The sequence below is a fragment of the Orussus abietinus genome, unplaced genomic scaffold (genome assembly GCF_000612105.2).
Source record: "Orussus abietinus isolate OABI.00-Male unplaced genomic scaffold, Oabi_2.0 scaffold4, whole genome shotgun sequence".
Lineage (NCBI taxonomy): Eukaryota > Metazoa > Arthropoda > Insecta > Hymenoptera > Orussidae > Orussus > Orussus abietinus.
In genome coordinates this window covers 936,095-948,380 of record NW_019396014.1, presented here as the reverse complement: position 1 = coordinate 948,380, position 12,286 = coordinate 936,095, and the positions used below count along the sequence as shown (strand labels likewise).

The 12,286-nt window shown below is 52.1% G+C and overlaps 2 protein-coding genes across 7 annotated transcripts; both read right to left on the bottom strand.

Moving 5' to 3' along the window:
• Nucleotides 1-1,453: 1,453 nt before the first annotated feature.
• Nucleotides 1,454-6,156, bottom strand: LOC105695796 (zinc finger protein 2). 5 transcript variants are annotated; one of them, XM_023434611.1, is made up of 4 exons: nucleotides 5,662-6,156; nucleotides 3,823-5,557; nucleotides 3,474-3,633; nucleotides 1,454-3,417 (listed from the first exon to the last, which is right to left on the bottom strand). In XM_023434611.1, the coding sequence occupies exons 2-4, from the start codon at nucleotides 5,202-5,204 to the stop codon at nucleotides 2,698-2,700; spliced, it is 2,262 nt and encodes a 753-aa protein (XP_023290379.1). In that variant the 5' UTR covers nucleotides 5,205-5,557; nucleotides 5,662-6,156; the 3' UTR covers nucleotides 1,454-2,697. The 5 variants fall into 5 exon arrangements, with proteins under 5 accessions (XP_023290379.1, XP_023290380.1, XP_023290381.1 ...); XM_023434612.1 differs by having other exon boundaries at nucleotides 3,474-3,582; XM_023434613.1 differs by having other exon boundaries at nucleotides 3,474-3,564.
• A 689-nt stretch (nucleotides 6,157-6,845) lies between these two features.
• Nucleotides 6,846-8,599, bottom strand: LOC105695471. Of its 2 annotated transcripts, none has more exons than XM_012417016.2 (4): nucleotides 8,385-8,599; nucleotides 8,233-8,279; nucleotides 8,046-8,126; nucleotides 6,846-7,975 (listed from the first exon to the last, which is right to left on the bottom strand). In XM_012417016.2, exons 1-4 carry the CDS (start codon nucleotides 8,577-8,579, stop codon nucleotides 7,777-7,779), a joined length of 522 nt encoding a protein of 173 aa, XP_012272439.1. In that variant the 5' UTR covers nucleotides 8,580-8,599; the 3' UTR covers nucleotides 6,846-7,776. The 2 variants fall into 2 exon arrangements, with proteins under 2 accessions (XP_012272439.1, XP_012272441.1); XM_012417018.2 differs by having other exon boundaries at nucleotides 8,067-8,126.
• Nucleotides 8,600-12,286: the final 3,687 nt, after the last annotated feature.

Here is a 12,286-nt window from a genome sequence, read left to right as displayed (position 1 = left end):
GATCGAGTATGCTGGACATTTTTAATAGTTTTCAATATTATTCTCTGGAGCCTGAGGTCGCGACGAATTTATGGGTGAATTTTTAGAGGAACGTCTAGATGGACGTTGGACCTCCCGCTCTCAGATTTTCAGTAAGCAGAATGGCTTTAACTGTGTGAGTGAGTCGTCGGAACACGTGGTACGTTCGTTACCCCTTCCGCTGCAAGGCGGTCTACATAAATATATAGTCTAAAATCTGATTGGGTCCCAGTGCCGTCGGCACACGTGGTCCATGTGGTATTCGGGGTTACCCCTTCCACTGCTATGCGAGGTCTAGGTATTTATGGTATAACCTCGAGGCGCGTCCTAAGTGCGCAGCGACGCCGACGTCCCCGGACGACTGCACCGATGCACTCCGCCCACACGTCGCTGCTCTTGCGAGGCGACAAAGCCGGACGAGAGATGCCACTCCTACGAGTTGTTTTCCGCATCTACCAAAGCCGCGATCATACCCCGTTTACGTTAAAAGCTGCCACGAAATGGTCGCAATTAATAACGAGCGAAAAAGGACGTTTAAGTAAAATATGCCTAAGATGAAAGTGTCCTATACGTATCAGTGAAAATATTTATAAAACTGGGAACACCGAAATAATTTGAAACTTTACCACGTGATCACGGAGGTCCTATTAAAAAGCCATGAAACTGGTGAAATTTCATTTTTCGAAAGGGAAAAAAAATTCCTTTTTGGTTCCCCTCCGGGACGAGTGCATTTTTTTTTTCTCTCTCGGAAAATCCAAATCTCGCGAGTTACGAGACCTTCGTTGGAGCCTCTATAGAGTCAAGGGTTAGAGTTTCAAATTATTCGATGTACCTAGGTTAGAGAAATTTTGTGAATATTTTGGCGGCTTCGTTGATATAGAATGGCCCTTTCGTATCACCTTAAAGGCGTTGTTTAACGGTCCAAGTTTTACTCCCAATTAAAGCATGTCAACACGTGAGACTCACTAGCGAGAAAGAGACGCAACTCGTCTCCCGCGCTCGCGGAATACATAATTATCCCGAATTCGATGGGGAAGATTTATGGAAAACGCGGGCACGATCTCGGCTCGCAAACCGTCGAATTTCTTGACGTGAATCCCGTCGCAACGGGTTCGCCAAGAGATTTCTTTCTCTTATCGTTTTTACGGCGTTCAAAGTGCCTCGCGATGCGCCGATTGACACGTTAACGGTGGGTTTACGATCTATGTAAAAGGTGCGCGAGTACATAAGAATCGGTTGCGCAAAAGAAAGGCCTCGGCGGCAAGGCGAGACAAAGAACAAAGCCCGCGAGCCGTTTCCTACGTCCCCGGGAGTCGCAATCGGATGATGTGTTTACAATTAACGTCGCTGTACGAGGAGCGTGAAAAAGAAAAAGGAGAGAAAGAAAATGGCGCTCGCTCGCTGCGAGGGGTCGTCGATCAAGCCAACGTGTATATCTCATAACTCAGAATTTTAATGTCTCATATAGTTCCGCAGCTATAAGACTAATATCAAATCTACGTAATGTATGTAAAATATGTATATTTACAAAATTATACGTTAGTGGCGTGAAACAAGGACTCGTGAGTGGGCATTGTTAGTTCTGCTCGCGACAACAAAGAGGGGATCCGAGACAAGGGACGGACGTACGCGGGTCGTACCCCCCAAGTGCTCGGCCGACACGAATATGTTACAATTTATCGTTTTTTCCTTCTTTTCATTAGCGCACATCTTCCATACATCGCCGGTCAGGGGGCTCGACCTTACGAGAAGCCTCCGACGAGAGGCTTAAACGGCGCCCGAAGACGCCGGCCTCTCGTCAAAGGATTCCCTTGACACAACCTCGAGCCCCGTTCGCACGTCCTAAATTCTATCCCACTAGATTAACTAAACGTAGAAGCGGGTAAAAATTAAACGATCAACTCCACGACGCATCCCCTTCCTTGCGGAAGGGGCACTGGGGACCACTGTACGGTTTCCGCCGCCCTTCCCGCGGCCGATTACACACTAATTTACACATAAAGCCTTAATCCCTAATTATCACTCGCTAGCGCACCCACGCGTACACTCTCAGCACCGAAAACCGAGAAAGGTTCGCACACTCCTCCCCGCATCGCACGTCCCGTTCATTCGTTACTCTCTTTTTCATATAAATCGTAATCCTACTATTTAAACTAACACGAATAACGAAGGGTAGGCGAAGGAGAAAGGTGGAGCGACCCACCGTCAAAAAGCGCCCTGAATGGCCCGTTCCAGCAAAAGCAAGAATAGAAATAAAAAGGAAAAGAACCAAAAAAGAAAAAGAAAAAATAAGAAAAGGGAACAACGAATCGCATACACCTGCCTAAAAGCCCCTCCTCCTCCTTCCCCGCGCACTTGCCAACCAAATGATTGTTATAAAGTATATGTAAAACACTAATATATGGTTACTTTTATTTTCTTGTTACAAGCCTTACATAATTAGAATATAATATGTATAATTTCTTGTGTGTGGGGTGTATATATATATATGTATATATATACTCTTGTAATAAAATCGATTACTTCATACTTGATTTCTAGAGATATAATAAATATAGCTAGTGTGTAATGTTAGTACAAGAGAAGTGCGTGCAGAGGGGTGGTGGCAGCAGGGTGCGCGTTCGGGGGTGCGGTCGCCATCCCGGGGACCCTCCTCCAGTCCCTTCCCTCGAGACCGTCTCACATGGTGACGTTCAATTGTATTGCTTTCGTGTCCACGGAGCACGCTTGCTGCTGTTGCTGCTGCTGCTGCTGCTGCTGTTGCACTTGCTGCTGTACCTGCTGCTGCACCTGTTGCTGTATCGCCTGCAGCTGGATGGCCTTGGTGTCGACGGTGCATGTCTGCTGCTGCTGCTGCGGCTGTTGCTGCTGAACCTGCTGAGCCTGCTGCTGCTGCTGCTGTACCTGCTGGGCCTGCTGCTGTTGTACCTGCTGCTGCTGCTGCTGAGCCTGCTGCTGGACCTGCTGCTGCTGCTGCTGCTGCTGAGCCTGCTGCTGCTGGACCTGCTGGACCTGCTGCTGAGCCTGCTGCTGCTGCTGCTGCTGCTGCTGCTGGGCCTGCTGAGCTTGCTGCGCCGCGGCCTGAGCTGCTTGGCGTTGTTGCTGGCGCAGTATGCTCGGCGGCGGGTCCATGTGCTGTCGCTGGTGCAGCAACAGGTGATTCTTCTGGAAGAACGCCTTGCCGCACTTGTCGCACACGTGGGACCGTATGTGGCAGCTACCGTCGGTGTGGCGCCTCTGGTGTTGGGAGAGGCCGTGCTTCTGGGCGAAGCCGCGTCCGCAGTCCGGACAGACGTGCGGCTTCGGCTTAGGGCCCGTCCCCACTGGCGGCGACGTCTGTGTGGCCCCGTGCATGTGGCTCACCCCGGGGTTGCCGATCGGCCCGTTCATCTGCAAATACTTGACTTCTTAATGCCACGCGACGCGCTTTCAGGGGCCTCGCGAAGGGGTCATACCTGATGGGTGCCGGTGGTGTTCGGGGTGAGGAAGTGGCCAGGAGTCTGCTGGAAAGCCGCCGCCAGGCCGCACAGGTCCGTCACCAGTGTCCTGTCACCGGAGTGTAACCTTAAATGCAATGTCAGGGCCTCCCGGTTTGAGAAGTCCAAGCCGCACTCCCTGGAACGGGAGGGTGCCTCTTTAGGTTAGGTTAGGTTTGGTTGGATCGACAGGATCGGAAAGTATGGACCAGGGATTTAACAGGTAGAGAGGAGTTCGAACAGGTTTTAGGTTAGGAAGGGTGTTCGGGGAAGGAAGGTTTTGGAGGTTATGAATTCGAGGCAACTGTCGACTAAACGATATCGTTACCTGCACGTCAGAGATTTCTCGTCGCCACTCGTGTTATTATTGTGAATCTTGGAATGGGCCACCAGATCCGCCTTGCGTGGGAAGGCCTCGCCACAGACGGTGCAGGCGTATGGAGTTTCTCCTGTGTGCAGTCGCATGTGTGCCAACAGAGTCCTCTTCTGCAGGAACTCCTTCCCACAGACGGTGCATGAATGTGGCACTCTCCCGTGCAACCTACCATGGTTGACGAGCTCGAACTTCCTCTGGAAGGTGGCCCCGCAGTCATGGCAGACGAACGGATGTAGGCTACCGTGGAAGCGCGAATGCATCGTCAGGTGGTCCTTCTGAGAGAAGGACTCCCCGCACTCTTCGCAGACGAACGGCCGCTCGCCCGAATGGAATTTACTATGGGTCACTAGGTGACGCTTTAAGGGGAACGCCCTTCCACACTCCTGACAGACGAAGGGCCGCTCTCTGGTATGCACTCGGGTATGCGTCACCAGGTGGTGCTTCAAGGTAAAAGACTTTTTACACTCGCGACACTGGTAAGGTCTCTCCGCGCTGTGAAGCAGAAGGTGAGTGTGAAGACAGTGTTTGTGTGCAAAACTTTTGCCGCAGTGCACGCAGATGTGTGGCCGCTCCCCGGTATGAACTCTTGCATGAGTTGTCAGATGGTGTTTAAGGAGGAAGGACTTCCCACACTCCGAGCACGAGTAGGGCCGTTCCTTTGGCACCCGCACCTGACTGCCCATATCCTGCTGCTGCTTCACCTTGGTCTCGATCTGGGTAGCATTGACGTGCGTCAGAACGTGTCCAAAGTGAGCCGTCGTGTCGGTTTGACTGGCCGCCACGTTATTGGCATTGGCCTGGTTCGAGGCCGCGGCAGCCCTCTTCATGAGGATTTCATTGCACTCTTCGGCAGTCAATTGGAGAGGGCCAAGGGGCGTCATGAAGTGTTTGCTCATGGCGTGCTTGTCAGCGGTAGTAAAGACCAAAGTATTGGAGAACAGCGAAGGAGGCGGCGTGGGATGAGCCGCGTCACAATTGCAGCCACCCTTGTCACAGGTCAGGGCGAAGACGTCGTGGTGCTTCTTGGTGCGCACGTGAGCCCCGTGCGCCGTTTGATTGTGCGCTCCCGTGTGACCGTGATGCGTCGTCGGAGTCTGCTGACAACTCTCATTCATGGCAAACATGGGCCGGCGGTGAGCACTGTTCGTCACCTTGGCCGGCTTGACGTCCACCTGTATCTTCTGACTCGAGCCCTGGTCCTGATTATTGTTGACCGCGTAACCGATATTGGTCGTCAGGTCACCCTGGGCGTTCTCACGGGTCTCGGTGCCCGGTCCTCCGAAGGACCAAGCATAGCCGAAGCCCGTGCCCGCATTGCCAGGGGTCGTGCACATGTTGGACAGGGTAGCGACGGAGGGGTCGCCGTTCCGGCAGGCCACGCCAGTGGTACGCCCCTGGGTTGTGGTCAGCGCATCGTCCGTGCCAGACCGCTCCACTACGTCGAACCGCTCCTCAGGGAATATCTTGAGCGGCTCCAAGGAGAGGAACCCGTCACGCTCCAGTATCTCGGCGGAGGGGGACGGCACTGGGTATCATATCTGCCCCGAGGGCCCGAGTCGAACCGATCCTTCGGGAGCCCTGTGTCTCCGGTGGTCCGCGTTCACCCGAGCCCGCCCCCGAGTCAGGCCGGCGGGCGCTCCCCGCTGGCGCCGCTAGCCGAACGCTCCGCTCTCCGGCTCCTGCAAACCTTAAGAACCATTATCCGTGAGGACCTCGTGGCGCCTGGCACCGGCGTCGAGCAGGGTCGAGACGGCCGCCCGCTCGCTCGCAAGAGAGAGGAAAGTTGCCTACCGCGTTCCCGCCGTGGGGGCTCGGGCCGCGCTGGCGGGTCCAGGTGCCGCCCGTCCGCGCGGTCGACCGGGTCGCCGTCGTCGTCCGCGACGCGCTCGGCGCCCTCGGCCTTCTCCGCGGACCGGGCCGAGATAACCTCGCGGGCCCTTCGGGCGCCGTCCTCCGCGGTCGCCTCCGCGCTTCGCTCCTCGGGGCCCCTTGGCGTCCGCGGCTCCTGGAGGGAGACAACCTCCACCTCGGTCCCGCGGCACTCCCACGGGCTCAGCCGCGCTGCGCGCACCTCGCCGGCCTTCGTTCCCGCGGACACGACACTTCAGCGCTCACCCGCGGACCCCCGAGCCTCATTAATCCCACGGAATCGCATATCCCAGTCCTCCATACAAAATAGCCTCATATATCGGCCATTTTATTTGTAAACTACCAAAAAACAATGTTGCCAATGCACGCGCCGTTTTGGAGGGAGCAAGCTGCCAGAGGTAGCGTCACTACGCGACTTCCGCACCGCCGCAGGTGGCAGCACTGCGCCCCCGTCGCCGAGGATCCTTCCGCCATGTTTGAACGAGCCGAGGCGCCCGGCGTCTTCACCTCGGTCTTTCGATCCTCCAGGAGTTCAGGGCACCCGATCGGCCCGAAACTTGGGACGAGACGAACACCCAGCGAGAAGAAATCCCGCCCTTTCTAGGCCGGACCTCGAGCGACGTAGCCGCGGAAAAGGCGCCAACTCGACGCACGCGATAACCTATAATTGGCCCTCCGACAATCAATTATTCAGGGCCGACTCTAAAGGCGCGGGGTGAAGGGGCCTCGCGTTGATAACGATTCGGACGGTTCGTTTGCACCGCGAATATGTCACGAAGTGTGACCGTAACCACGCATGTGCTGCACACGGGGCGCGCGCGTAACTCACGAGGGGCCGGCAAAGACGCGTCGGTAAGGAAGACGCCTGACTATTTCCTCGAAAATCGGCCGGTAAGATGGAGGCGTACCGACGCGGCGCCGGTAATCGCCTCGAAATGCCTTGCTTTTCAAATTACGCCGGCGATTACGTTACGTTCCGCGTCACTCGTTCAATCGGGTTGCCGATTGATCAAGCTAATTGCCCTCGCTAATGATTAACCTCTCGGGTCAAGAGCGGAAAATACGCCGAGGGAACTAGAAACGGACGGCGTGTTTTCCATCCGACATTGATTGTAACGCATTTTAATTATCCAACGTACATGATCGAGTTTCAATAAATAGAATGTCGGTTTTCCGTTTTATGTACATATTTTTAGGACGTCCTATTTCCTTTAACCCTTTTAGCGCCGACAGGAAACGACGATATATCGGGCACGGCACTGAAACGGTTAAGTTTTCTTGTTGCATCGATTAAAGCGGCGATCTGTATCGCTCTGTCTATCGCTTTTGAGAAACCGATACCAGAGATAGGAGAGTCCGTCGACGCCCAATGAGCGTTAGATGATTTCTGACCGACGCCTCGTATCTAGGGAGTTACGAGTGCGGTGGGACCTCCCTAGGCTTCCGGAATCGCGGATACGGAAGCGCCGCCATCGCTCGGCCGGTCATCTCGGTACTGCGAAGTCAGCAACTGATAAGCGCGCCCATTCGTTAATGGCGCACCCGATGCCTGGCGGAAAGCCAATGCGTCGCGATACGACGGATTCTTGCGAGCGAACCGCGAATTAAGCTTTTTCTCCCCACCTGTTATCCGACCCCCGGGAAAAAGCGAGGCTGAAACTCGCACCGCGAAAGGTCCTCTCCTGAGGTCACTCGCGATTAATCGCAGACTCGCGTCATCGACTCGCCATTACTTCACATCAAGTTTTAGCCAAAAAATCATCTAATCTAGGTCGCTCGATTATGGACGTCGAGGAGGAATTTTAGCGTTAGGAGCATTTCGCTTGAAAATCGCCGCTGAAAACGGCGGGGACAAAAAAAGGAAAATACAGATACGCCGCGGTCTTCTACTCGACGAAGAGGAGACAGACTCGTCTTATGCTCGCACTTAGTCTACATATGTATCGTTTACTAGAAAAACCCGTCGATCCGCGAAAGAGGCGCGGACCGCAACTCGGCGAACAACGTGCCGAGCGGGTGCGATAAAACGCTCGCCACTTATTTCAAAAGAGACATTCGAATTATCGAGCGCGAGACAGAGACCTCGCCTCTTCTCTCAAGGACTTCTCCTTCCACAAGAGACCCCTCACTTTCACTTAGCCCATCGCTCTTTGTCCAGTTAAGCAATTTCCATACATGCCTCGTCCCTCCGCCGGATGACTTCTGCTCCTCCGTTTCCACCTTTTCCGTGATTTCCCTTAAATAAAATGAAACGAATTAAGGAAAGAAAAAAGCAAAATGTGGATACCAAAAATTAAGCCACCAACGATCCACTCTCCAGCACGTACAGAAACCCTTGGTCATCGATATTCCTCCCGTCGTATGAAATTCCTCTTCCTGGACCTCTCCTAAAAAACAAAACCTTAATGAGAAACACCTAGATACCAAAAGACACCAACGATCAGCTCTTCGGCATGTAGAAAAACCCTTTGTCACAGAAACTAGTGACCATACCGTTCCCTGGCCTCGAATTTCCTCCATTTCCCCGTTCTGAGGTTTCCCTAAAAAAAATCCCCTTTAGAAAAATATGGATTACAAGAAAATAGATAAATATGAGATACCCTCTATTCTTCTATTCTATTCTATTCTTCAGCATGTAGACATACTCGCAGTCGGAGAAACAGGTGGCCGTGCTGTTCATCGACTAACTGGGGTGCGAGTCGAGGGGCGGTTTTTGCTTCCTTCCTTCCCCATGGGGGGGTGTAGGAGGCCGAATCCCGAAGGCAGCGGACCGTGAACGCGATACCGGCGTCGCCGTGCGCCGAGACGCCGTCAAACAGGCGTCCCGATTTGTTGGCCATCCTGCGGGTCCCAATCCCTCCACCTCCTCTCCCCCTTCCGGCCCCTCGCACGTGCCCCCCTCCGATCGTGGGGAGCGATTCGTTTCCATCGGCTGCTATCGGTCACTCCGACGTCCGCTGCAGTTCCTCTCCCCGCCGCCCTCTGATGGTAGATGGCGCTGTTCACGGAATTAATCAAAGATTAGCGAGAGTCCCTCTCTTTCCTCGACTCGAGAATTCTACTGCGTCGCTGTAGCGCTTTGCCTCGACTCACGTCCGGAGCCTCAAATTCTCCCTCGAATGAAATAAATTTAATAACTAACAAGAATTAACTGGAAGACTCGTCAAGAGAATATTCTATTAGGAATGTTTTAAAGAAATGTGATGGAATGACATGAATGAAAGAATTATTACAGGACAGGAATTAGCGAAGAAGATTCGGCAACGATATTTCGATATTAAGGTTTCAGATAAATGAGATCGAATGAAATGAATGGGAGAATTATCGGGAATTAGGTGGAATTTTTGGGAAATTTGTGGATATATGGTTTTTGAATTGTTGAATTGTGAAATTAAGGTTAAAAGAGAGTCGTGATGGCTCCGCTGGTTGACTGCAAAAGGGTTAATACGAGTATTTATGGTCCGTTCGATTTCTCGAGGGAAGAATCTTTCGGCGAGCGAGGAGTTGCGACTTTTTTTTTTGTGGAACTCACGTTTTTCCAGGGAACGGATAACGATGCAGGAGCCGAGGAGTGAAAAGTGGTAACGCCGCTTTTTGGAGCACCTTGGAGGTCGATACAGAGATCGGAACACGGAGATCCTCCCTTCCGATTGGAGACTTCGATACCAGACCTTAATCAATCTCTGGAAAAGGAACGGGAACACATTTCGGGAGACTTTGCGCCGGGCGAGGTAATTCTAGCCCCCAATTAATTTTCGAGTGTAAACTCGTGGGACGCATCGAGCCGGGTACATAATTGAGATACTTTCACGTAAGGAAAGGGATCGAAAGAGGCCTTTGGAATTAACGATCGGAGCCCCTTAATAGAGTTACCGGCACACCCTGTACACTTTGCCCGCCATGGAGAGAAATCCCCGTCGAAGGGTCGAAACTATCGGCTTACATTCTTCCAGGGAGTTAATTAAAAGATGATTACCTAATGAGGATCGTCGATCCGTGAGAGCCGGTCCGGCCGGAGACGTAGCCCGTGGCCATGGACGTTATTTCCGGTGGAACCGGTCCAACGGAAACCGGGGGAGGTTCGTCCAATCAGCTCGACGGACGACTTCGCTCGGATCGCCGAAAAATTACGCGACGCTCCAACTTCTCCGAGGAAAGTTCCGAGGAAAGTTAAAGCCGACATCGGCGATGCGCGAAATCGTCTCGGCCTCGTCATCGCCTGCGGCGGTGCCTATAGATTATTCCAGGGATAATTAGAAATCGTTTTCGCCGCAGCCTCTAACCCAAGCCCCGAAAAAGGTACCCTCTGCAAGGTAGTGTAGAAAATAATCAACCATTAAATTATCATCGAGGTTATTAAAAGAAATACCCTCCAGTAACGACGTCAGTCTCTTACAGCAAAACTCAACCTGACACACTATATCTTGCAGTTCCTTGAAATGTGGTCCCACTGTTGAGTACCTAAATAATAAAAAAAAGAATCGTCTCAATAATTTGGACACTCAACGTACAACGTAGAGCGCAATTTATACAACGATGTTTATCGAAGAACCACCAACCTGATTCACGCGATGCGTGACGCCTACCCTCGTTTCGGGTCGTTAATGTAAGAGGGCTTTCCTGATGATTCGTTTATCCCGATGAAAGGAATCCCAAGTGTAAGCGCAATCGCTACGCATTACGCCGCATCGGGGAGGAAAACGCGGCGCGAGTTGGTCTTTAATCTGCGTTTCGGCGTGCGCCACCTGGGAATCGGTTTCCTATCTTGGTGGACGCTTTGATCTATGGAGGGGCAGAGGTTCCTCTCGTCGGAGCGCTCTCGAGTCGCAGATGGTTATAATAATTCAATGTAGGTCTCGCCTGGAAGGGACGTACGCAGGGTCGAGCCTGGAGACGCCATTATTTCACAAACACCGCCACTCTGCGAATGGAAGGAGAAAGAATTACTCGCGGCTTCTCTACCGACACTTGGTCATAGGAAAAAAAAAATATCTTCATCGAGGGTATATCTCACCAGGGTGGCAGCGACTTACGAATTCGGGGATTTCGATGACGAGGAGGGAGAGAAGAAAGAAATTTGCCCACGAAACTCGATCCAGGGGCGAAAATAAGTGGCGTCCCCCTTCTGCTGCGGCCCTGAAAAAGGGGCGTCATGCATGGCTCGTCATAGTGTCATCTGCACTCTCTGTCATCAACCGATCTTCACGGTTAATATATTCCTGTCGTAAAAATCAATTAGTATCGAATTGTATCGCGGCCCGGATTATTCGCAGAGACCGGTCTCATGTATTCGAGGCGGCACCAGGCGACTGCTTTCAGGAAAAATCCACAGAGGGTTCTTTCAAAGCGAGGCTTCCAAAAAGCTGCCAGATTGCCGTTTCCTGGTCGAAAGGGAAATTTCTGCCTATTCGCTCGTAATCGCGATGGACTTAATTCTCTGGTATCGTGTTAAGGACACGGTTTAAGAGGTCTTTGTAAATATTTTATAATTACCAGACTTCGGTGTCGCAAAAATCTGGAATTATCGAGTGAATTAAAATTCAGGGCCAACTAGGGGGGGGAGTGCCCCTCAATGGCAACGAATGCACGATGAATTATCGGTCCATTGAATTATCGCCACATTTTCCGGCGTTTCCGCCAGGTTCCGGTGTAGTATTCATCGTCGGTGCAGGATACGTCGACAATTAACATGTCTGTATACCGGGGGGTGCATTGCGAATTTTTTAAATATATATATTCAGTACGGACGTCCTCGTTTCCATCGACACTAGACCTCATAGTAGATTAGACATACCTGTATAAAAATGATTAATCTTTGAGAACGAACCTTTATTCCTTAGCAATTGATTAATTAATCCCAATTGACTAACCTCAAAGGCTCGGCCGTTCCCATTCATGGAATAATTGGGTATTCTTCGCATCAGGTCCTTACAGGAGATGCGTCGTTTTCCTGAATAAGGAGATCGGAATCTTTGAATTTCCACCGCTCTCTTTGGCCGCTCGTTTCCGAAAAATCAGCCGGCATTCTCGTCGGAATTCCTCTTTGGAGAGGGCTCGTGCGCCGGACGTTTCCTCGGATTCGGCCGGGACGGAAGGACGTCTGCAAGAAGAGGACAAGACGCGCACAAAGGATGAGCGGGGGGTAAAAAGGACGGGGAAAGGAAAATTTATTTTGACGGGCCTCCTTCCTCGACGGAACCAGCCGACAGGACGACTCGGCTCTCGACCTTTTCCAATTAACGACGATGACGATCCCGCGCGGCGTGAAATCCGTAAACGAATCTACCGGAACGTAACGTACGCGAGTCCTCCTTTTCACGAGTAATATACTTTCCATTTAAGAATTTGAAGAAAATCCTGCTCACCTTGCATCCCACTTTCCTAAATAGCCCTCTAAATCGGTGCTTGGAACAGGTTTTAATTCGGAAGCGTAATGATTGCTCGATACTCGAGGCCGCCATCTTGGAACGAGGGTAAGTGCCATAAGTGGAGGACGCAAGAAGGGTCGTCGCCGTCTCGGAGTTCCCGACTCGCAGAATTACGTGCT

Coding starts and splice junctions, on each gene's coding strand:
- LOC105695796 (XM_023434611.1), bottom strand. CDS start 5,204: ATGTGCACGACCCCTGGCAATGCGGGCACGGGCTTCGGCTATGCTTGG. Junction 3,634..3,822: donor GAGAAATCTCTGACGTGCAG/GTAACGATATCG, acceptor CTCCCGTTCCAG/GGAGTGCGGCTTGGACTTCT. Junction 3,418..3,473: donor ACACCACCGGCACCCATCAG/GTATGACCCCTT, acceptor TAAGAAGTCAAG/TATTTGCAGATGAACGGGCC.
- LOC105695471 (XM_012417016.2), bottom strand. CDS start 8,579: ATGGCCAACAAATCGGGACGCCTGTTTGACGGCGTCTCGGCGCACGGC. Junction 8,280..8,384: donor ACCTGTTTCTCCGACTGCGA/GTATGTCTACAT, acceptor GATTTTTTTTAG/GGAAACCTCAGAACGGGGAA. Junction 7,976..8,045: donor TACGTGCTGGAGAGTGGATC/GTTGGTGGCTTA, acceptor ATTTTATTTAAG/GGAAATCACGGAAAAGGTGG.